The sequence below is a fragment of the Thalassophryne amazonica genome, chromosome 13, assembly GCF_902500255.1.
Source record: "Thalassophryne amazonica chromosome 13, fThaAma1.1, whole genome shotgun sequence".
NCBI lineage: Eukaryota > Metazoa > Chordata > Actinopteri > Batrachoidiformes > Batrachoididae > Thalassophryne > Thalassophryne amazonica.
In genome coordinates this window covers 96351300-96377063 of record NC_047115.1, presented here as the reverse complement: position 1 = coordinate 96377063, position 25764 = coordinate 96351300, and the positions used below count along the sequence as shown (strand labels likewise).

The window sequence follows — 25764 nt, the reverse complement described above, 5'->3', positions numbered from 1 at the left end:
GCTCACAGGGGGTCGTTTTGACCGTTGGGGTTTTTACGTAATTATTGTATGGCCTTGCCTTACAATATAAAGCGCCTTGGGGCAACTGTTTGTTGTGATTTGGCGCTATATAAATAAAATTGATTATTTGATTGATTGATATTATCATACGTAGACGCCTCATGGACGGCCACTGTCTATTGGAACTGACGTAGCAGTGTGGCCGTCATCTTGGATGAGTCCCTGTTGCGCCCCCAGTGCATTTATTTGTACTGAGGAAGGTGAATCCCCAACTACAATAATCTGTAACTCCCTGAATTTTTACACAATTTTCCCACGGTTTGGTTTGCTAGAAACAGCAGAGATTCAGTTACGATACAGGATTCTGTCACACATTAAAAATACTTATTTTCACGCTGAAAGACTTTGTCTTATGCTCTTTAACAAAGACATATTGTATGGCATATAGATAAATGTATAAATTAATTTATAATTTAGTAAAGAAATAAGTTAGGCTTTTGACTGGGGCTGAAAAAGAACTGTGTTGCACAGCTTCTTGCGTGTTGTGTGCTGGCATTCCGTAACTCCAGTGGAGTTAATTTTGTGATGTGGTGCAGCCTTAAATAGAGACACCACAAATGACTAAAGCATGAACTGATGGTTCTCAATTCCAAATTGGGAATTGAGAAACAAAAGCGCATAAGGGGATGGAAATGCACACAAAATGCCTTTTGCCGCATTAATGAAATGAGAATGATGAGTTGCGACACTAGTTAGATGGAAACACAGATAATGAGAGAGAGGACCAGTTCCTGCTGTAATAATGTTACACGTAATTACTGTTTTTATACCATGACATAATATTACAAAGGGTACAGTAACCTAAATTACTGTTCAGTCTTATTTCTGAAAGGTAATCCCATGCGATCTGGTTTCTATACTGCGCCAGTTATTTCAACTGTAAGAAACACAAAATCCCGTCGTATTTGCTCACTCTCCATTGACTCTGCTAGACTCTGGTGCTGTAGTCTATTGTGAAGAGACCCATCCAATATGGCGGCGACGCTGGATTAAGTTGCAGCAAGTCATGAGGCATCTACATATATAATGTCTATGTCACACATTCTGAACAAACCGCTGAAGCAAACGGCGGCCATCTTACCACTCAAAAGCTATGTGGACCGCATGTAGACGGCTTCTCAGAACACCAACAGTTTTAAGTAATAACTGAGCTGATTCTTTCATTTTCTTCTTCTTGTTCTCCAGTTAATGTAACCCTCATCCCTCCTAATCAGTGTCTGTCATGATTAGGTATTTGATTTGGTTCCTTTCTTTCTTTAGTACTTTGACACTTTCTTCCCTTCTATTCTCAGTTACTCAGATCTCACTGGGTCAAATACTCAATTCTAAAAATAATGATTCTTTAATCAAAGTTTATACAAGTTTTGCGGAATCATCAGCAACTTATATATATGTGTGTGTGTGTGTGTGTGTGTGTGTGTGTGTATCCTGAACAAAAGTGGATGGATAACAAAAGTGATGATGGATATTATAGCGAAAGTGGATTTTTTTTAATAGTTGCACTGAAAGAATAAAACACCACTTAACTGGCTACAGGAGAGTTGGTTTTCCCTTCAATGACAACATTTATTACACACAGCTCAGTGAGCTACAGCCTACGTAATATTGGTAATAAATCCTGTAGCAACAACGTCTAATGCTCCAAACTATGCACAATTAGACATAATAAATGTCTTTAAATAGTTCGTCCAACACAAAACTCAACATGTGGCCACACACAAGCCACTTATTATTATTATTATTATTATTATTATTATTATTATTATTATTATCTTTGCCTATATGCTGGAATAAGGGACAGAACTCTTCAAATTATTGTTAATTACTTTCCATTTCAGTCATACTCACAGGTGAAATGTTCGTCCACAGCCTGTGAACTGGTGATTTGTGCAATTTATAGCTGCACATGAAGGTATTTTTTGGCAAAATCACAAAGAATAAAGTTGCGTGCGCCTGGTTAAAGATGGGTAGAATAGACAGTTCAGGAGCGGTACATGTGAGTGTGGCAGCCGATTTACTTTGAAAATACTGGCCAATGAGCAATCCAGTGTTATATAGAGATCAGTGTGCTGAACGTTGGATGAGACGGGGATTGATTGCTTCTCCCTGCTTTTCTATTTTTTGAGGTTGTTTTTTTTTTTTTTTTAGGTTGAATATTTTAGGTGGGTTTTTTTTTTTAGGATGATTTTTTTAAGGGTTTTTTTTTTTAGGTTGAAGTTTTTGAGGGTGAATATTTTGATGGTAAACAAATTCAGTCTTAGAAATTCAGCTTCAAACTCTGATGGCACAGATTTACTTCCATACAGTCCCACCTCCAGGGGAGCCAATGACCCAGTATATTTTTTTTGTCTTGCCAGGAAATGTTTTTGAGATCATTGTAAGTCCGGTGTAAAATCCTGGGGTGGGGGAGCTTCAAGCGTCCTGATTGGACCTTTTTTGTGATGTCCTTCTGACAGCAAATCAAAGTGCTGCTTGGTCGAGCGATCAATGCGACACGTGCACCATCCATCCATCCATTTTCTTCCGCTTCATCTGGAATCGGGTCGCAGGGCAGCAGCTCAAGCAAAGCCGCCCAGACCTCCCGATCCACACACACCTCTCCCAGCTCCTCCGGGGGAATCCCGAGGCGTTCCCAAGCCAGCTGAGAGACGTAGTCCCTCCAGCGTGTCCTGGGTCTTCCCCGGGGTCTCCTCCCAATGGGATGTGCCCGGAACACCTCTCCAACGAGGCGTCCAGGGGGCATCCGGAAAAGATGCCCGAGCCACCTCAACTGGCTCCTTTCAATGTGGAGGAGCAGCGGCTCGACTCCAAGCTCCTCCCGAGTGACCGAGCTCCTCACCCTATCTCTAAGGGAGCGCCCAGCCACCCTGCGGAGGAAACTCATCTCGGCCGCTTGTACTCGCGATCTTGTTCTTTTGGTCATGAGCCAAATCTCATGACCATAGGTGAGGATCGGAACGTAGATCGATCGGTAAATCAAGAGCTTTGCCCCCCTGCTCAGCTCTCTCTCTCTCGATCCGTCTATTGATCTCATGCTCCATCCGTCCCTCACTCGTGAACAAGACCCTGAGATACTTAAACTCCTCCACTTGAGGCAAGGACACTCCACCGACCTGAAGAGGGCAAAGCACCTTTTTCCAGTCGAGAACCATGGCCTCGGATTTGGAGGTGCTGATTTTCATCCCGGACGCTTCACACTCAGCTGCAAACTGCCCCAGTGCACGCTGAAGGTCCTGATTTGACGAAACCAACAGAACCACATCGTCCGCAAACAGCAGAGACGAGATTCTGTGGTTCCCAAACCAGACCCCCTCTACACCCTGACTGCGCCTAGAAATTCTGTCCATAAAGGTAATGAACAGAACCGGTGACAAAGGGCAGCCCTGGCGGAGGCCAACGTGCACTGGAAACAGGCTGACTTACTACCGGCAATGTGAACCAAGCTCCTGCTGCGGTCGTACAGGGACCAGATAGCCCTTAGCAAAGGACCCCAGACCCCGTACTCCTGGAGCACCGCCCACAGGGTGCCTCAAGGGATACGGCCAAACGCCTTCTCCAGATCCACAAAACACATGTGGACCAGTTGTGCACGTGTCACCCTCGACCACCAAGGGCGACACGTGCACATTTACCGAAAACGTGAGGAACCCTGAGAAGGTGAGCTGTAATCAAATAAAAAATCCACCTAAATCAATATGTAGGGCTGTGAGATGTCCTCGTTGTGGGGGGACAACACCCTTTGATTAAAGGTCCACTTTTGAAGACATTTTTCATACGACTACTACAGTAATAATAATTTTAACAGCTAAAATGTTTAAATCATTATTACTCTGGGCCTGTAGTTCTGGACTAAATTTAATTGATGAGCCATATAAAAATAACTTTTCTGCTTTAAAATTAGCTCAGTTAGGATGAGGGAAGCCAAAAATATGAAGCTGATTACGGCTCTTGCAGGTTTGTAATCTGATCAAACAAATATGTAGGTTGTGATTTCAGTTTTGGTTAAAAGCAAAGAAAAGATGAAAATGTGCAAAACAAAATACGAACACAACACACATTAAGCAGAACAACTGAACTGGGGGGGACCGGGGTGAGAAAATAGTCCTCAAAAAAAAAAAAAAAACACTCCAGAATGCATCCCTAGACATCCAAAACCCAAAATTTTCTGGGGCCTTGAATGGCCCTCATGCTCCTTGCTGACAAAGGTCCATTTTAACCAAAAAAAGACCCCCCCCCCCCCCCCCCCCCCCCATTTCAGATCCTTTCTACAGGCCTGAGATCTTAACAGCGCAGCACAGTCTCGTTTGAACCCTGCGTGATATCGTGGGATTTGACCACTTATGGGGACAGTCGCTCCCCTTGTTCAGTATATACGCAGCATCACTTCACCCGGAAAAATGGTGTGGTGTTTTGTTTTTCAGATGCAATCACCGAAGCGGTCGCAAAAAGTGCAGCCAAGGCAAATGTGAGAGGTCGTGTCAGTAAGTGTTAGCCCACACAGCTAACCAGAATGGCTCGCCTGCAAAATTGCCTCGACACGTTTGCGCTCCGGGTCATAAACAAACCGCAACACATGTCCACTTTCTTATACATTAACATTCCAAAGAAAACCCGTCATATGTTTTTTAAGTTATGCTGCTAATAAAGCAAACACTAAATACAGTGAGGAAAATAAGTATTTGAACACCCTGTGGTTTTACAAGTTCTCCCACTTAGAAATCATGGAGGGGTCTGAGATTTTCATCTTAGGTGCATGTCCACTGTGAGAGACATAATCTAAAAAAAAAAAAAAAAAAAATCCGGAAATCACAATGTATGATTTTTTTAATAATTTATTTGTATGTTTCTGCTGCAAATAAGTATTTGAACACCTACCAACCAGCAAGAATTCTGTCTCTCACAGACCTGTTAATACAGGTAAAGAGTGCAGAATAAGAGGGCTTCTTAAAAAAACTTAAAAAATTAAGTGCACCTGTTTGAACTTGTTACCTGTATAAAAGACACCTGTTCACACACTAAATCAGTCACACTCCAACATGTCCACCATAGCCAAGACCAAAGAGCTGTCTAAGGACACCAGGGACAAAACTGTAGACTTGCACAAGGCTGGGATGGACTACAGGACAACAGACAAGCAGCTTGGTAGAAGACAACAACTGTTATGATTATTTATTAGAAAGTGGAAGAAACACAAGATGACTGTCAATCTCCCTCGGTCTGGGATTCCATGCAAGATCTCACTTTGTGGGGTAAGGATGATTCTGAGAAAGCTCAGAACTACACAGGAGGACCTGGTCAATGACCTGAAGAGAGCTGGGACCACAGTCACAAAGATTACATTAGTAACACATGATGCTGTCATGGTTTAAAATCCTGCAGGGCAGCAAGGTCCCCCTGCTCAAGCCAGCACATGTCCAGGCCTGTTTGAAGTTCACCAGTCAATCAATCAATCAACTTTTTTCTTGTATAGCGCCAAATCACAACAAACAGTTGCCCCAAGGCGCTCCACATTGCAAGGCAAGGCCATACAATAATTATGAAACACAGTCTACGTCTAAAGCAACATAACCAAGGGATGGTCCAGGGTCACCCGAGCCAGCCCTAACTATAAGCCTTAGCGAAAAGGAAAGTTTTAAGCCTAATCTTAAAAGTAGAGAGGGTATCTGTCTCCCTGATCTGAATTGGGAGCTGGTTCCACAGGAGAGGAGCCTGAAAGCTGAAGGCTCTGCCTCCCATTCTACTCTTACAAACCCTAGGAACTACAAGTAAGCCCGCAGTCTGAGAGCGAAGCGCTCTAATGGGGTAATATGGTACTACAAGGTCCCTAAGATAAGATGGGACCTGATTATTCAAAACCTTATAAGTAAGAAGAAGAATTTTAAATTCTATTCTAGCATTAACAGGAAGCCAATGAAGGGAGGCCAACACGGGTGAGATATGCTCTCTCCTGCTAGTCCCCGTCAGTACTCTAGCTGCAGCATTCTGAACCAACTGAAGGCTTTTTAGGGAACTTTTAGGACAACCTGATAATAATGAATTACAATAGTCCAGCCTAGAGGAAATAAATGCATGAATTAGTTTTTCAGCATCACTCTGAGACAAGACCTTTCTGATTTTAGAGATATTGCGTAAATGCAAAAAGGCAGTCCTACATATTTGTTTAATATGCGCTTTGAATGACATATCCTGATCAAAAATAACTCCAAGATTTCTCACAGTATTACTAGAGATCAGGGAAATGCCATCCAGAGTAACGATCTGGTTAGACACCATGCTTCTAAGATTTGTGGGGCCAAGTACAATAACTTCAGTTTTATCTGAGTTTAAAAGCAGGAAATTAGAGGTCATCCATGTCTTTATGTCTGTAAGACAATCCTGCAGTTTAGCTAATTGGTGCGTATCCTCTGGCTTCATGGATAGATAAAGCTGGGTATCATCTGCGTAACAATGAAAATTTAAGCAATACCGTCTAATAATACTGCCCAAGGGAAGCATGTATAAAGTGAATAAAATTGGTCCTAGCACAGAACCTTGTGGAACTCCATAATTAACCTTAGTCTGTGAAGAAGATTCCCCATTTACATGAACAAACCGTAATCTATTAGACAAATATGATTCAAACCACCGCAGCGCAATGCCTTTAATACCTATGACATGCTCTAATCTCTGTAATAAAATTTTATGGTCAACAGTATCAAAAGCAGCACTGAGGTCCAACAGAACAAGCACAGAGATAAGTCCACTGTCCATCTGGATGATCCAGAGGAGGCATGGGAGAAGGTCATGTGGTCAGATGAGACCAAAATAGAGCTTTTTGGAATCAACTCCACTTACCATGTTTAGAGGATGAGAACAACCCAAAGAAAACCATCCCAACCGTGAAGCATGGGGGTGGAAACATCATACTCTGGGGGTGCTCTTCTGCAAAGGGGACAGGACGACTGCACCGTATTGAAGGGAGGATGGATGGGGTCATGTATTGCGAGATTTTGGCAAACAACCTCCTTCCGTCAGTAAGAGCATTGAAGATGGGTCATGGCTGGGTCTTCCAGCATGACAATGACCCCAAACACACAGCCAGGGCAACTAAGGAGGGGCTTCGTAAGAAGCATTTCAAGGTCCTGGAGTGGCCTGGCCAGTCTCCAGACCTGAACTCAATAGAAAATCTTTGGAGGGAGCTGAAACTCCAAACCTGAAAGATCTACAGAAGATCTGTATGGAGGAGTGGACCAAAATCCCTGCTGCAGTGTGTGAAAACCTGGTGGAAAAACTACAGGAAATGTTTGACCTCTGTAATTGCAAACAAAGTGTTGTGTGGGCCGCTGAAGAGGAGGTACTGCTGGCCCACCACCACCAGTCGGCGCCCTGCTTGGAGTGCGGGCTTCAAGCATGAGAGGGCGCCGAGACAGAGAGTGACAGCTGTCACTCATTTACACCAGCTGTCACCAATCACCAACATCCCTACAAAAGCCGGATTACTACTCCACCTCCTCACCGAGAAATCAACTACCGTCGAAGGTAATTCTCTGCTGTGATTAAGTGTTAACTAATTGTTCTGTGTGCAGCCGTATTCCTGAGGATTCAGTGTTTTTGGATTGGCGTACAGTGAGAGTCTGCGACGTCTTCGCCTCTCACTCCATCCAAGGAGCCACTGTCAGGAGCTGCACGGGTGACTTTGTATCGGAGGTGGAGGTTTTCCCTCCTCGAAGATCTGTAGGTGAAGGATTACTGGGTGTGTGGATACACACTCACCATTAACTGTTTTTCATCTTCTGCCAGCAGTACCAGGGTCTGCAACAGAAGACGGTGACCACCTGGGGACTCAGGACTTGGCGGCTCCGGTGTTCTTCAGGCCGTTGGTGGTGGAAGCTGTGTGGGTCCCGGCTCTCCGATCGCCAGAGGTCTCCTATCTTCGAGCCTGCCCGCACGTCACCTTGTGTTCAATTGGCATTATCTTTGTCTGTATCCAGTTGTGCGTTTCACAACATTAAATTGTTACTCTTTGTCTTATCCATTGTCCGTTCATTTGCGCCCCCTGTTGCGGGTCCGTGTTACGACACCTTCCCAACACAAAGGCTACTGTACCAAATATTAACACTAATTTTCACAGGTGTTCAAATACTTATTTGCAGCAGTAACATACAAATAAATTATTTAAAAAAATCATACATTGTGATTTCTGGATTTTTTTTTTTAGGTTATGTCTCTCACAGTGGACATGTACCTAAGATGAAAATTTCAGACCCCTCCATGATTTCTAAGTGGGAGAACTTGCAAAATTGCAGGGTGTTCAAATACTTATTTGCCTCACTGTATAAGTATCTCTGTCCACAGGGATACCTCCATGTGGGTTTCCAGTACCCTACAAATTGCACAGTTTGAAGTAATGAGTTGAAAATACGCTTAATGAAAATGTAGGTTCCAGAAAATCTCAAATATTGTAAAAAGCTTTTTCCAGTCACATGAACTGATTTTTCAGCCGGTTTCAAAATGTCTTAGTTTTCCTTGGAAACAGTTTTTCATCAATTACAGGTCACAGGATGGACAGAAAGCATCACATGACATTCTGAAATACATGACGTGGTACATGTGGATTGGGGAAGAGACAGTACTTGTTAAATCTGATGTGAGAGAATGTTATGGGAATGTTGAATTGGAAAAAACAACAAATTGGCAAATTCATCAGGAATTACCCTTCTGCCTCTATGACTTAGTGCGGCAGATAAGTGTTAGAATCATTCAGTTGATGATGCAAGCGCCACATTTGGTGTAAATACTTCTGGGAAGTCCTTTCCTTAAAACAAAACAAACAAATAAACAAATAAAAAAAATCTGTTAGCTACATGAAACTTTAATTTTTAATTTTGGGATGATGTGATGTCGAAGTCGTCGTTTCACCTGTTCAGCAGTCCATTCTGGAAGTTTCCCGTTTTCATGCAAACTCCACATCAGAGAATCTTTCTGGTTGCTACCCTGACCTAGTTTAGTTTTTAACTGGGGCGTGGCCATTGCCTTATACATGGAACTACTTGAACCCGTAGGTGAGAGTTCGGTAGGACTCGTGTTCATCCAAAGGACATGGTTGACTTTAAAAGTACTACCTCTATTACTAAACCCTTACACCGCAAACACTACCGCGCGATCTGCAGCGTACATCTTCTATAACACACGTGTACACTTATTAACAACATATACAATCTAAAAAGCATGAAAATATTGTTTGAAGTTCATTTCAAACCTCCCCCTCCATCCATAGTACAATATTTGGAAGTAAAGCAAGATTGTACTCATATATATCACAAAAGTACATATTTTCAGGCACCATCTTTAAAAAAATCAGTATGGCCTCCATGTGGAAAAGTGAAGTAGCTGATAGCTTTTTAAAGAAGTACCACTGATCCTCATTTGGTGTTTGTATGACAGAATGAAAGATTCTTATGATATCTGCCTTTATTTACTCCACTGTGATGAAATTACAGTTCTGACAAGAGGATCGAACGCAGCTGGCACACACACACACTCATATATATATATATATATATATATATATATATATATATATATATATATATAAAGATAATGTGCACTGTGTTTTTGTTTTTTCCACCGTGTGCTGTAGCGCATGCTTACATATTGTTTTTCGTGTTTTATCCATGTGATCCAAATATCTCAAAGCATTTTGATCATTTTACACCATTTTGATTTTGAGAGACAAAATGGTTCAAAGTCCAGGTCACGGGTCACTGTGAACATTAACGGGCCACTGAACATATCTATAGCAGTGGTGTCCAAAGGATTCCAGAAGGGGTTGAGGGGGGGCACTTTGGACACTGCTGGTCTACAGGGTGTACGAGGTCTGTCAACAAAGTAACGGTCCTTTTTATTTTTTTCAAAAACTATATGGATTTCATTCATATGTTTTTACGTCAGACATGCTTGAACCCTCGTGTGCATGTGTGAGTTTTTCCACGCCTGTCGGTGACGTCATTCGCCTATGAGCACGCCTTGGGAAGGAGTGGTCCCGCCCCCTCATCGGATTGTCATTGTCTGGAAATGGCGGAATGAAAAGGACTTTTTTTCCATCAGAATTTTTTCAGAAGCTGTTAGAGACTGGCACCTGGAAACCATTTGAAAAATTTATCTGGCTTTCAGTGAAAATTTTACGAGCTTCACAGAGAATAAGGACTGTTACTACAGCTTTAAGGACAGCTTTAAGGACCCCTTTGAGGACGTTCGGTGCACCGCGCTCCAAGCTGCGATGACGCAGCACAAGCCACCGGACCATTTCTAAACGGATGACTCTGTGGATACGAGACTGTCGTGTGCTCTTTCTCTGGTTATCACAAGAGCTGGACATCAGCCATTTTCCATCAGATTTCACTTTTTACAAGAGATTTTGTCATGGAAAGCCGCGCGGAGGCTTCGTGCATCACGACCGATTCGCTTTGGAAGCGAGACAAAGGAACACCTCCGTTTCGGTGTGTCAGAGGACAAGTTTGGACATGTCCAGCTCTCCACAATTTCTCTGGTACTTACTGGACTGGTAAGCATTGAAAGCCGAGATAGGCTTTCAAATCCCCCCCCCCCCCCCCCCGTGTCTGTTCTCCAGGTGATGTGGCGTTTCAGTGGATAAAATGGACAGAATTGATCAAATGTCCAGACCACAGAGAAAGAATTGATTTGTGCGATGTGGTGTCAGATGTGTTGCCTTAGTGTCCCGTCTTGTTCTTTTTTATACGTCAGCACAACAGGTAGGAAACGTGTTTATGGTCAACACGTGTTCCACTGCCTCCAGTCCAAATCCACAAAGTTAGAACCTTTGAGTGATTAGACGAGTGAGGTCATGTGGACAGGAATGATAATGTGCTGCAGATCCACCTCAGTGTCTCAACCACTTCAAATCATACCCCCCCCCCCCCCCAAAAAAAAGGAAATGCAAGACTTTCTCTATTTTTTTTTTTTTTTTTTGGTTTGGTTTTTCTCTCATGGTGGCCGACTCTGGTCATGTGACCACGTTCAAATATGACACATCATGAGAAGTGTGTGTGTGTGTGAGACTGTGGCGTGCACATACACACACGGGTGCTGATGTCTGATCGTGGAGCCAATCAGCTCGCTTCAATAAGCCCCAGGTCTCACCAACAGGAAACAGCATTTTCTCTGTGTTGGGTTGGAATAATTTTCCGACAAATAACTCACAGCGAGTGAACGAGTGAGCGAGTGAGCCTTGTCTAAATATCACATTCCTCTGCAGCACTAAGTGCTCGCCACGGGACACACTTAATGAACGGAAAATGCAATAAAACCTGAACAGCAGCCTCATTCTAATCCTCGTTCCTCTCTCTCTCTCTCTGTCTCTCTCTCTGTCTCTGTCTCTCTCTCTGTCTCTCTCTGTCTGTCTCTCTCCCTCTGTCTCTCTCTCTCTCTGTCTGTCTCCCTCTGTCTGTCTCTCTCCCTCTGTCTCTCTCTCTCTCTGTCTGTCTCTCGCTGTCTGTCTCTCTCCCTCTGTCTCTCTCTCTCTCTCTCTGGTCTCAGTTCTGTCCATCCAGGCTGCTGCCATCCAGTTCACCAAGGAGCCCAAATCCCAGGATGCTTTGCACGGCCGCAGTGCCATGCTCCGCTGTGAGGTGAGTGATCCCGCTGACGTCACCTACAGCTGGCTTCACGACGGCCAGCGGCTGGAGAACAGCGAGCGGCGCTTCCAGGAGGGCAGCAACCTGAAGTTCACCTCGGTGGACCGGCAGCTGGACGCCGGAGGCTTTGAGTGCGTGGCAAGAAATGGCGCCACAGGAGAGGTTCTGCACTCTAACAACGCGTCGTTCAACATCAAGTGTGAGTGTGTGTGAGTGTGAAATTTCCTCTTTCAGCTAACGTACATCTGCTGTTTCATGGTGTGGATCAAAGACGCCAAACAAAAAGTTGAGTGTCGCCACCATCTGAAGGACTGTTTCCTTCCACCTTGTTGTGGTTCTTTGCCCTTCCTCCTTCTCACTAAATGAAATAGGATCTGTGCACCATCAACCATGTGTTTCTTAATGTTTGTATTTTTTCTTCCCTCTTTGGGTAACACCCCCCCCCCCCAAAAAATACGCTCACAAAAGGCTTTTGTCTAAAAATTCCTGAGCGGTGTCATTTTAGCTTCTCATAGTGGTCAACCAACGTGTGTGTGTATGTGTGTGTGTGTGTATGTATAAAATCTCCCTCTCACTGAACTCCACCCCTCGGTCTGGATCACCTTCCCTCTCTTTGAACATACATAATACAAATAGCCGTCTTACCGGCTCTGCTAACGTGTCGCCAGTAAAACTCAATTTGTGACCGTAAAGTCCACAGCACGAACACACACGTCATGTCCATTCATTTCTCTCTTAAACTCAAAAGGATAACCCTTTAACAACTTATACATGTCACAATGTACATGTTACAGCAACAAAATGTGTCATATATTCATCTACACTGCACATCCTCCTTCACAAGCACATAATTCGGTGCCAGTCAGGGCATTTCACGTGCACTTCCACAACCCTCTGCATGCTGGAGTCGCTGAGACGTGAGCGATCATTATACTCATGCCTGGAACAACAAAAAAAAAGTGGAATAATTGTCTTAAGTATGTATCTGAACCGTTGTTCACTGGTTCTGACCACTGACTCTTAAATTCAAGACAATGCAGTATTATGTGTTATATAACGGCTGAGTGGATCCTTGTCATTTGATTGGTGCTTTGTATGTCACATGACATGGATTAATTCATCCCATTTGTGTTGCATTGCATTCAGAGTGCGGCTCAGTTCCATTTAGAGTGCAAATTTGGTTCCATACGTTTGGTATCATTGCACTCTCACGTGCACACGTGCACATGTGACCAAAATCAATCCACTGTGCTGCCTGGAGGTTGTTAGCAGGAAGAAAAAACAAAAGCTGGACTCATTTCTGACATGATTTTTTTTTTTTTTTTTTTTTGCTGCACTGAGGACGTGTACAGTCTTATTTTTGTTCACACACACAAGTGCTGACCAGGTTGCATGTGTGTGTACGCACGCGGGGGACACGGCTCTCCTCAGACATAATTTGAGCTAACTGACACTGCTAATTCTTGTAAGACACACACACACAAAACAAATCCACTGTGCTGTCTGTTAGCAGAAAGAGAAAGAAAACCTGGACTCATTTCTGACGTGACTTTTTTTTTCGCTGCACTGAGGAGGTACACAGCTCGACCAAGCCGGTTGCACATGCGCGGGACAGCGACATGATTATTTGATTGAGTTAACTGACGCTGCTACACACACACACACAATCCACTCTGCTGTAAGCCATCTGGATGCATGAAGACCTGTTTACATGAAATGCTGATGTGATTTTTGGCTGGACTGAGGAACTACACAAAGTCTTTTTTTTATGGAAGTCCGAAGTCAGTGCACAGCATCACTGGACTACATGTCACAGTGGAACACCAAAATGTAAGGTGAAATCTTGGCTTCGCCTCGTTGAATGGTTTGTTCCATCTTTCACCTCATGAAATATTCATACCATTGAACTCGTGCATTATTTGTATATTGTGCATGCAATATTACTTTTTCAACATCATGCAAAAATGAAGAGTAAAACTTAGATTATTACAATTGCTGTCATTTCTTAAAATAAAAAGTCAATCTTTCAAGCAAGGGGGTAAAAATGTTTGGAATGCACTTCTGATAGACGACAGCTATGAATTTCACTATCAGTCATAAAAAATAAAGCATGCAAGGACAGAACTATTCAGAAAGGCCATCTTTAGCACTCTGGTGGCCAGCTTTAAAAAAAAAAATGTTGCCACATCCACCCCTAATTATGTTCTATATGCCCCGTGCTACATGCGTGCCAAAGTTTATGCTTTCTTCATAATCTGACCAATACTTTTGCTTAGAACATGTACTATTAGTGAAGGTCACCTGTGAAAAAGGAGTGAATCGTTGTCCATCTGGCACTGCTAGTTGTTGTAGGTTTGGTTTAACACCGCTCTCCTCATGCGAGTGTTTTACTGTTGTTGAGTGGTTTGTCCCATTAAGTGAAGGTGCACGAATATATTCATTTACTTTGTGCCACTTTCCAAAGCTCATTGAGGTCCGTGAGTTTCAGATGAAGATCTCTGCTTGTCCCGTTTGTAATCAGGAAGAAGCTTCTTGTTTGGTGGAAGCCCCTCATGTTGAGGTTGTTACTCAGCAGCCTTTGTGTGCCGGAGTGAAAGTAGTTCCGTGTGGAACATGTTGTCCTTTCTGGATAAATTCAGCCCAGGGGTTTTTCTTCGGCATTTGTTGTTCAGATGATGACTCCAAGAACAGGCGAGCGTCCAGACGGACACGGGAGAGTTCAAAGTGCCCATCTGCGCCACGGCTCCTCCAGTGGACATTTGTGATGATAAATGCAGACTGAATAATTAAAAGGACTGAACAGATGCACATCAGTTTTCCAGAGATCGTCTGATGTGAAAGAAGTGCTTTGTTGTGTCATTATTCATGATGTAGTGCAGCAATAAAAATCTACAAACACTCTCTAGCTGATGTGACAAAAACCAGTTCAACGTGAGGCACCAGTTTTTAAGTGCTGCAATCGTATTTCAGAATAAACTGTTGCATATATAATACAGTTGTATACAAAAGTTTGGGCACCCTGATAATTTTCATGATTTTCCTTTATAAATCCTTGGTTGTCTGGATCAGAAATTTCAGTTAAATATATCATATAGCAGATGAACACACTGATATTTGATAAGTGAAATGAAGTTTCTACAGAAAGTGTGTAATAATTATTTAAAGAAAATTAGGCAGGTGCAAAAATTTGGACACCCTTGTCATTTTATTGATTTGAATACATTTAGCACTAATTATTGGAGCACAAAATTGGTTTGGTAAGCTCATTGACCCTTGACCTCCGTACACAGGTGTATCCAATCATGAGAGGGTATTTAAGGTGGCCATTCACAAATGTTTCCCCCCTTTGCATCTCTTCTAATGAGTGACAACATGGGAGCCTCTAAACAACTTTCAAATGACCTGAAAACAAGGATTGTTCAACATCATGGTTTAGGGGAAGTATACAAAAAGCTATCTCAGAGATTTCAGCTGTCAGTTTCCACTGTGAGGAACATAGTGAGGAAATGGAAGACCACAGGCACAGTACTAGTTAAGGCCCGAAGTGGCAGGCCAGGAAAAATCTCAGATAAGCTGAAGGATGGTGAAAACAGTCATAGTCAACCCACAGACCTGCTTCAAAGACCTACAACATGATCTTGCTGCCAGATAGTGTCTCTGTGCATTGTTCAACTATACAGCACACTTTGCTGTATGATTCTGTAATGCAGAGGAAGCCTTTTCTGAGTTCATGGCACAGAGTCGGTTGAGGTATGCTAAAGCACCTTTGGACAAGTCAGCTTCATTTTGGACTAAGGTGCTGTGGACTGATGAAACTAAAATTGAGTTATTTGGACATAACAAGGGGCGGTATGCATGGCTGAAAAAGAACACAGCATCCCAAAAAAACCACTTGTTACCTACAGTAAAATTTGGAGGTGGTTCCATCATGCTGTGGGGCTGTGTGGCCAGTGCAGGTACTGGGAATCTTGGTAAAGTTGAGGTTCACATGGATTGCTGTCAACATCAGCAGTAGGCTTTACAGGTTTTCTATGTCAACATTTTATTGAGTCTTAAAGTAAATAATTATGAAATTGGTCACTGTATCCTTGATCTCTGGACAGAAATAAAAATAAATAAAATCTGTAGTTTTTGTCAAAAGCATTTCCTTTCAGACATTTTGGCATGAATGTCTCTCCGTACCTCTGAGCTGAGCTCAGCTGGCTGCTGCATGTCAGCACAGGACGTCTGGTTTTGGGAGGAAAAAAAATGTTTTGATCGATTGCAGTTTGTTTGTATTACAACATTTGGAAAGAGGTGTCATTTGATTTAAACGGCGTTTCGCTTTGAAGTTATTAATTCCGACTGGACTCGGTGAAAAACAGAAAAAGCTGAAACCCAAAATTACCCCCCAACACCACCCACACGAAAATGTTTGAATTCTAGAAGCTCTGAAATGCAATCTGGGACTATTCCAGACAATAAACTGCAGTGAGTGCAGCATCCATTTAGTGAGAAAAAACCCAACTTTCCTTATTCAAATTCATTCCAGTAGTATTCTGCTCTTACTAGGATGCAGCAGTTTTCCAGTTTGGCAGATAGTTCTGGAGGAAATCACTGAAGAAATTAACACATTGAAAAGATGGTTTGACCGAAACAAACTGTCATTAAACTTAAATAAAACAGGGATGAAGTGGAGGTGTAAGAGTCACTAGGTGTTCACAGGAAACACTTATTTATTTCTATATTTATTTATTTATGTTCATTGTTAGTTGGTTTTATATATTCTGTTGTGTTTTGAACGAATTTTGATGAAATTTTGTGGAGTTATTGGAAATGACAAGAGGAACAAGTGATTAAATTTTAGTGGTGATCCGGATCATGATCTGGATCCCGATGCTAACGCGTTAGCATGTCTATGGCATTTTCAATGTTAAAAGTTAGCATTAAGCAGTTGCAGCTGTCATCACGTTCGGGTGCATTTGTTTTCAAACTGTAATATTTCTTAAATTTATTTTTGTTGAAATTTTGTGGAGTGTGGAAATGACAAGTGGAACAAGTTATTAAATTTTAGTGGTGATCCAGATCACGATCCGGATCCTGATGCTAATGCGTTAGCATGTGTATGCCATTTTCAATGTTAAAAGTTAGCATTAAGCAGTTGCAGCTGTCATCATGTTCGGGTGCATTTGTTTTCAAATTGTAATATTTCTTATATTTATTTTTTTTATATATCAAATCAAACCAACTTTATTTATATAGCTCCAAATCACAACAAACAGTTGCCCCAAGGCGCTTTATATTGTAAGGCAAGGCCATACAATAATTACAGAAAAACCCCAACGGTCAAAACGACCCCCTATGAGCAAGCACTTGGCGACAGTGGGAAGGAAAAACTCCCCAGTAGAACCAGGGTCAGGGAGGGGCAGTCTTCTGCTGGGACTGGTTGGGGCTGAGGGAGAGAATCAGGAAAAAGACATGCTGTGGAGGGGAGCAGAGATCAATCAGTAATGATTAAATGCAGAGTGGTGCATACAGAGCAAAAAAAGGTGAATAAAAAGAAACACTCAGTGCATCATGGGAACCCCCCAGCAGTCTAAGTCTATAGCAGCATAACTAAGGGATGGTTCAGGGTCACCTGATCCAGCCCTAACTATAAGCTTTAGCAAAACAAAAGTTTTATGCTTAATCTTAAAAGTAGAGAGGGTATCTGTCTCCCTGATCCAAATTGGGAGCTGGTTCCACAGGAGAGGAGCCTGAAAGCTGAAGGCTCTGCCTCCCATTCTACTCTTACAAACCCTAGGAACTACAAGTAAGCCTGCAGTCTGAGAGCGAAGCGCTCTATTGGGGTGATATGGTGCTAAGAGGTCCCTAAGATAAGATGGGACCTGATTATTCAAAACCTTATAAGTAAGAAGAAGAATTTTAAATTCTGTTCTGCAATTATGCAATCATGGTATTGTATCACTTCCTGTTCCGGAGCACAGCGGTGTTTTTCTGTATCTGTTAGCTGTTTAATCTGCGCAGTTAGATTGATCTAGTTATCTAGATTACGATTTGTTTCCCAGTGTAATCTTTACGTGCCTTAACTAAAGCACTCCTTCTGCTGAATCACCTCTAAATTATTTACACATTATTCACTTTGCGTGTTTTTAGGAATCCGCTAGCTTAGCGTAGCTACTAGCTCTTAGCCGATTTAGCATGGCGGCTTCTCCTGTCTCTCCCGCACTTTTCTGCTCTGGGTGTGAAATGTTTAGTTATTCCTCGGCCTCCTTCAGCAGTAACGGTACTTGTAATAAGTGTAGCTTATTCGTAGCTTTGGAGGCCAGGCTGGGCGAATTGGAGACTCGGCTCCGCACCGTGGAAAATTCTACAGCTAGCCAGGCCCCTGTAGTCGGTGCGGACCAAGGTAGCTTAGCCGCCTGGCAAAAACAATGTCAGACTCTGTAGTTTTCTCTGGGCCCCTCCCCAATCAGACCGGGAGTGACATGTTTAGCCGCATGTTCTCCTTGAATTGCTGTCTGTCTGAGTGGTGAACAAAAAATGAGGTGGTCTTCATAGATAATTGGCAAAGCTTCTGGGGAAAACCTGGTCTTGTTAGGAGAGACGGCATCCATCCCACTTTGGATGGAGCAGCTCTCATTTCTAGAAATCTGGCCAATTTTCTTAAATCCTCCAAACCGTGACTATCCAGGGTTGGGACCAGGAAACAGAGTTGTAGTCTTACACACCTCTCTGCAGCTTCTCTCCCCCTGCCATCCCCTCATTACCCCATCCCCGTAGAGACGGTGCCTGCTCCCAGACTACCAATAACCAGTAAAAATCTATTTAAGCATAAAAATTCAAAAAGAAAAAATAATATAGCACCTTCAACTGCACCACAGGCTAAAACAGTTAAATGTGGTCTATTAAACATTAGGTCTCTCTCTTCTAAGTCCCTGTTAGTAAATGATATAATAATTGATCAACATATTGATTTATTCTGCCTTACAGAAACCTGGTTACAGCAGGATGAATATGTTAGTTTAAATGAGTCAACACCCCCGAGTCACACTAACTGTCAGAACGCTCGTAGCACGGGCCGAGGCGGAGGATTAGCAGCAATCTTCCATTCCAGCTTATTAATTAATCAAAAACCCGGACAGAGCTTTAATTCATTTGAAAGCTTGACTCTTAGTCTTGTCCATCCAAATTGGAAGTCCCAAAAACCAGTTTTATTTGATGTTATCTATCGTCCACCTGGTCGTTACTGTGAGTTTCTCTGTGAATTTTCAGACATTTTGTCTGACTTAGTGCTTAGCTCAGATAAGATAATTATAGTGGGCGATTTTAACATCCACATAGATGCTGAGAATGACAGCCTCAACACTGCATTTAATCTATTATTAGACTCAATTGGCTTCGCTCAAAATGTAAATGAGTCCACCCACCACTTTAACCATACTTTAGATCTTGTTCTGACTTATGGTATGGAAATTGAAGACCTAACAGTATTCCCTGAAAACCCCCTTCTGTCTGATCATTTCTTAATAACATTTACATTTACTTTAATGGACTACCCAGCAGTGGGGAATAAGTTTCATTACAGTAGAAGTCTTTCGGAAAGTGCTGTAACTAGGTTTAAGGATATGATTCCTTCTTTGTTGTTATGTTCTCCAATGCCATATACCAACACAGTGCAGAGTAGCTACCTAAACTCTGAGTGAGATAGATTATCTCGTCAGTAGTTTTACATCCTCATTGAGCACAACTTTGGATGCTGTAGCTCCTCTGAAAAAGAGAGCCTTAAATCAGAAGTGCCTGACTCCGTGGTATAACTCACAAACTCGCAGCTTAAAGCAGATAACCCATAAGTTGGAGAGGAAATGGCGTCTCACTAATTTAGAAGATCTTCACTTAGCCTGGAAAAAGAGTCTGTTGCTCTATAAAAAAGCCCTCCGTAAAGCTAGGACATCTTTCTACTCATCACTAATTGAAGAAAATAAGAACAACCCCAGGTTTCTTTTCAGCACTGTAGCCAGGCTGACAAAGAGTCAGAGTTCTACTGAGCCGAGTATTCCTTTAACTTTAACTAGTAATGACTTCATGACTTTCTTTGCTAATAAAATTTTTAGAGAAACTATTAGAGAAAAAATTACTCATAACCATCCCAAAGACATATCGTTGTCTTTGGCTGCTTTCAGTAATGCTGGTATTTGGTTAGACTCTTTCTCTCCGATTGTTCTGAGTTATTTTCATTAGTTACTTCCTCCAAACCATCAACATGTCTATTAGACCCCATTCCTACCAGGCTGCTCAAGGAAGCCCTACCATTAATTAATGCTTCGATCTTAAATATGATCAATCTATCTTTATTAGTTGGCTATGTACCACAGGCTTTTAAGGTGGCAGTAATTAAACCATTACTTAAAAAGCCATCACTTGACCCAGCTATCCCAAGAGTCATTTTTGATCAGGATATGTCCTTCAATGCGCATATTAAGCAAATATGTAGGACTGCTTTTTTGGATTTGCGCAATATCTCTAAAATTAGAAAGGTCTTGTCTCAGAGTGATGCTGAAAAACTAATTCATGCATTTATTTCCTCTAGGCTGGACTATTGTAATTCATTATTATCAGGTTGTCCTAAAAGTTCCCTGAAAAGCCTTCAGTTAATTCAAAATTCTGCAGCTAGAGTACTGACAGGGACTAGAAGGAGAGAGCATATTTCACCCATATTGTCCTCTCTTCATTGGCTTCCTGTTAATTCTAGAATATAATTTAAAATTCTTCTTCTTACTTATAAGGTTTTGAATAATCAGGTCCCATCTTATCTTAGGGACCTCATAGTATCACCCCAATAGATTGCTTCGCTCTCAGACTGCAGGCTTACTTGTAGTTCCTAGGGTTTGTAAGAGTAGAATGGGAGGCAGAGCCTTCAGCTTTCAGGCTCCTCTCCTGTGGAACCAGCTCCCAATTCAGATCAGGGAGACAGACACCCTCTCTACTTTTAAGATTAGGCTTAAAACTTTCCTTTTTGCTAAAGCTTATAGTTAGGGCTGTATCAGGTGACCCTGAACCATCCCTTAGTTATGCTGCTATAGACTTAGACTGCTGGGGGGTTCCCATGATGCACTGAGTGTTTCTTTTTATTCACCTTTTTTTGCTCTGTATGCACCACTCTGCATTTAATCATTAGTGATCGATCTCTGCTCCCCTCCACAGCATGTCTTTTTCCTGGTTCTCTCCCTCAGCCCCAACCAGTCCCAGCAGAAGACTGCCCCTCCCTGAACCTGGTTCTGCTGGAGGTTTCTTCCTGTTAAAAGGGAGTTTTTCCTTCTCACTGTTGCCAAGTGCTTGCTCACAGGGGGTCGTTTTGACCGTTGGGGTTTTTCCGTAATTATTGTATGGCCTTGCCTTACAATATAAAGCGCCTTGGGCAACTGTTTGTTGTGATCTGGCGCTATATAAATAAAATTGATTTGATTTGTGTGTGTGTGTGTGTGTGTGTGTGTGTGTGTGTGTGTGTGTGTGTGTGTGTGTGTGTGTGTGTGTGTGTGTGTGTGTGTGGACTGACCTCCTCCTTGTTGTGGCTCTGTGTTGTGACAGATGTCTTCATATTTTCCAACATTCATTTAATGGTCAATAACGCAGCACGCCGCTTTCCCGCCGACATCCCCTTTGACAGAAATTCTGCACGCGTGTTCATTCGTGTGTGTACGAGATGGCGTGCACGAGTAAAAGTAGGTTATTGGTGGTGGGGTCTGTGTGTACTGGACGAGGTACTTCACCTCCCCCTCGTGTGTAAAGGATGTGAATTTATTTCACTCAGTGATGGGTGGAAAATGGTGCTACTAGAGACTTATTCAGAGTCATTATCCCCCCGTGAGTTCACTGACGGGGGTTCGAGTCTCGTCCTGGTCTCTGGGACAACATGATGTGTTGGGTCCGGCATAAATAAATCAACTGCAGTAATGGACGAATAAATGCCAGGGTTAAAAGGACAACAATGCAGACAAATTCCCAAAATAGTGAGCTGATAGTACAGAAAAAGGTGCAAATGAGGGTGTTTTCACACACGAAACAAACTCACATCGGTGACTCAGCATTTTTCACACATATGTGAACACTCCAACAGAACTGACACCCCTTTAAAACCAACAGAACTGACACCCCCTTTAAAACCAACAGAACTGACACCCCTTTAAAACAAACTAAATTGGGTTAGTGATTCAATTCCTGGGAAAGTCCTGTATACATAAATAGTCATTATTATTATTAATGAGATTTATTTATTTATTTGTTTGTATATAAGTTGTGCAAGAACTCAGAAATTAGAACTCTTACTCCAGAATCAAACTAAAAACATCCAAATACCAAAACGGAGTCCAGTAAAATAAAGTACTGTATTCCAGCCACTCCCCTCTGACTGCAGCAGGCACTGGGTCCGGCCTCATTGGCTCCTCCTGGAGCCAGTCATTGGCTCATTTTTTTTCCATCCGTCCGTCCACGTGTGTTTTGGGTCATTGCTGTGCTGGAAGATCCAAAGCCAGTTTTACTGCCGACTGCTTCAGGTTTTCTTTCACAGTCTTCAAATATCCTTCTTTCTTCATGACTCCTTCCACCTTGAGGAGATTCCCAGTTCCAGATCCACTGAAGTGTCCCCACAGTGTAACACAGCGGTGGGAGTATCACACTGTGATATGATCTTTGGGCTTCTTTCTCCAAACATAAGCAACATCTCTATGGACAAAGAGCTTCTAGTTTCATCTGATCTGACCAAAGGACACACTTCCAGTCTGCATAGTCCTTCTCCAGGTTGTCCTTGACCTTTTCTTGGTCTGTGGCCTCTCAGTCCATTCCTGTCCAGGGCTCTAGTCATCGTCTGCAGTTCCTGACTTGACTAAGTCCTTCACTTGTGTCCCGGCTGTTGTTCTGGGGTCTTTAGACATGTCTCTCACTACTTTTCTTCCCAGGGTCTTTGAAATCTTTGTCTTCCTCCCTCTGCCACTCTGGTTCTTTGAATTTCTGGATGATTCTTCTCTCTCCAGTTCTTCACTCTTGGACACTCTCTGATAATAGTGGGGCAGATATGTGAAAAAGATGTTCACTTCTGGCAGAAAGTGTGAAATTTTGCATACAGGGGTATTTTCGAATGCTGAATTCAAGAATTGCCAGATCCAAGAGGTTGAACCATTGGGTTGGCTGCCATCTTGAATTTTAATATGGTTGCTATGTTGAAACATTGATAGTCACTATCTTGGGACACAGGTTACTGAATTTTGGTGCATGAGGGTATTTTGATATGCTGAATTAATAATAGTTATTCATATATAATAATGAATACATTAATTATTAATACATTAGTTATTAATTCATAACAGTTAATTCTACTCCACATTTCACTCGCCACCAGATACCATCACCACAAGTCCTGAAAAATAAAGAACATAAGTTTAGAAATTATTGGAATGAAGAGTGTCAGGCCTGTTATCTGAAGCTTCTATTGACGTCAAAAATCAACAACCTGAAATAGACTCTTTAACAAGCCTTTCACATTGGAACAGCAACCTGAATATTGATAAAAATGACAGGTTAAGGGATGGCAGCCAGTCTTGAGTGTAAAATCTCTGCCTAATTTACCAGTAAATGTACTCAGTGACATTCTACACCATCAAAATACTGCTGCATATAATTTGGATTTCATCAAAACCAACTGACTAAAACCTGTTTCACATAGTTAGTGTGTTTAACCGGGACTTCTGCTTCAGTTCATTTGAACTGGTCTCCCAGGAGAGCCTGCATTTTACCTGGATTAGTGGACCAACACTCTAACCGCTGAGCCATCCTGACTCCTACTGACAAACTGAACCACTGACACGCAAAGGTGATGATGTGTCAAAGATTGGGGTATGAAATCTAATGACCCAATAATGTCGATGCCATCTTTAATTCTCATGTTACTTCTGGATCCTTTGGGAAAAGTGCTTGGACCCGACAGAATCTGAAATCAGCACACTTCAAAGATTCTGTATGCAAATTTACATACTTTCTGCTGGATGTGAACATCGTGGGCAATTTTTGTTACATACAGTATCTCCCCCACGATAACTCCTCCTGCTTTGTGAGCATCAATAATTATTTTTCTCAGGTCTAAACTGATTTCTCTTGATGTTTTCTCAGTGACGGCTCAAACCCTGACTGAAGTTTTTATATTTTCTGTCCATTTGAAGAAAACCTCAGGTTGAACTTGGTTTTCAAAATTTTCAGCATCACAAAGTTAAAGCTAGTCATTGAACAACAGTGGTTCAACAAAAAGGTCTATGGACAATAATTCTCAAAGATTTGGTCAATAATTCTCAAAAAATTGATGTTCCTCTATGTTGTTAAAAATGTTTTTTTATTTATATGGCCTAAGTAGTGGGTCACCCCTTTGAGTCTGGTCTGCTTTCTTCCTCAATATCACTAGATGTAGAATATCACGTTGGCACCAATGATATCAGGATGAAGCACTCAGAGGTCACAAAAAATGGACATAGAGAGGACTTGTGATCTTGCCAGAAAGATGTGTTGGCATCAGTTAATAGTCTCTGGTCCCCTCCCCTCCCGGGGTACTGATGAGGCGTTTAGCAGGCTGACATTGTTAAATAGGTGGCTGGCGCAGTTTTGTAGACAGCAAGGCTTTAGCTTTATTGATAACTGGCCTTCGTTCTGGGGCCGCCGTGGCTTGCTGATGCCGGACAGCCTCCACCCTACTGGGGAAGATGCCGCCATCTTGTCTGCGAACATAGATAGAGCTCTACAGGGAGGGTAACATTAGGAATCTGCAGCAGGCCACGGAGCAGGTGATTAGAGACCCTGCAAGGCTTATGACAAATGTGGGTGTGGAATCCATTAGCTTAGCGGGGAATTTAGTGCAGAAAATCCATTATGGTGATAGTGCAGTTTATTTGCCAGGGAGGGAATTTCAACAAGTTGAGACTGTGGCCTGCTTCCGTAATCGTGTCCATAAAAATCATAGAGGGATATGCTTTCCAAACTTAATACCCATTACTATATTGGATGATGTTGAAATTGAGGATGGCCCAGTGGTTGTTCCAGCAATACAAAAGATTTCGTGTCTGCTACCTACAACGCGCGTGGAATGTCTTAAACCTAAACCTACTTCTAGGCATCTTATATATGCTACTCTGGAACCACCCCTAAACCCAAATAGTTCAACTGTCAACCCCACTGAGGTCCTTAGACTGGGTCTCATTAACATAAGATCACTGTCCTCAAAATCATTGTTGATCAATGATCTAATTATTGATCATCACTTTGATATGATTGGGCTATGTGAAACCTGTCTTAAACCTACAGCTGTCCTCCCCTTAAATGAGGCCTGCCCACCAGCATATACATTTAGTCCAGTCCCTCGTGTTGGGCCAACTGTACTGGAAATGATTAATCTTTCTTTAACTTCTGGATCTGTTCCTAGATATTTCAAATCTGCAGTGATTAAACCATTACTTAAGAAACCTAATCTTGACCCTAGTGTATTGACAAACTATCGGCCGATATCAAATCTGTCATTTTTCTCTAAAATTCTGGAAAAAGTGGTGTCACAGCAGCTCGTAGACTATGTTATTGAGAATAATCTCTTTGAGCCACTGCAGTCTGCTTTTAGAAAATACCATTCCACAGAGACGGCTCTCACTAAAGTGATGAATGATCTTCTGCTTACAATGGATTCGGACACCACTACGGTTCTGTTGCTGTTAGATCTCAGTGCTGCATTTGATACAGTGGATCATCATATTCTACTTGATAGGCTGGATAATCATTTTGGGATTACTGGGAGTGCCCTTGCATGGCTGACGTCATACACCATTCGGAAGATTCAGACGGCTTTTGGTGGCTTTTCAGTCGTGTGACTATCCGAGAAATTGTGGACGAGCTGGGCATGTCACAATCATGTCCTGTGAGGCTTCAACACGAAGGCACTTTTGCTCTGCCATCAGCTTCGTGCCAATGAATTTTGCTGCAACTCTTTTCATGGCAAAATCTTCTGTCACAGTGGAATGTGCCGAAAAAGTGCTGATGTCCACCTCTTTCGCAATTTTTCAGATAG

General features: G+C 42.3%; 1 protein-coding gene across 1 annotated transcript in view; it reads left to right on the top strand.

The window, feature by feature from the left end:
• ptk7a (protein tyrosine kinase 7a) overlaps positions 1-25764 on the top strand; it is a 259481-nt gene that overhangs the window by 165690 nt on the left and 68027 nt on the right. Inside the window, exon 2 of the mRNA XM_034184423.1 lies at positions 11596-11892. Within this exon, the coding sequence (XP_034040314.1) occupies positions 11596-11892 (297 nt within the window). The remainder of the gene's footprint in view (positions 1-11595; positions 11893-25764) is intronic.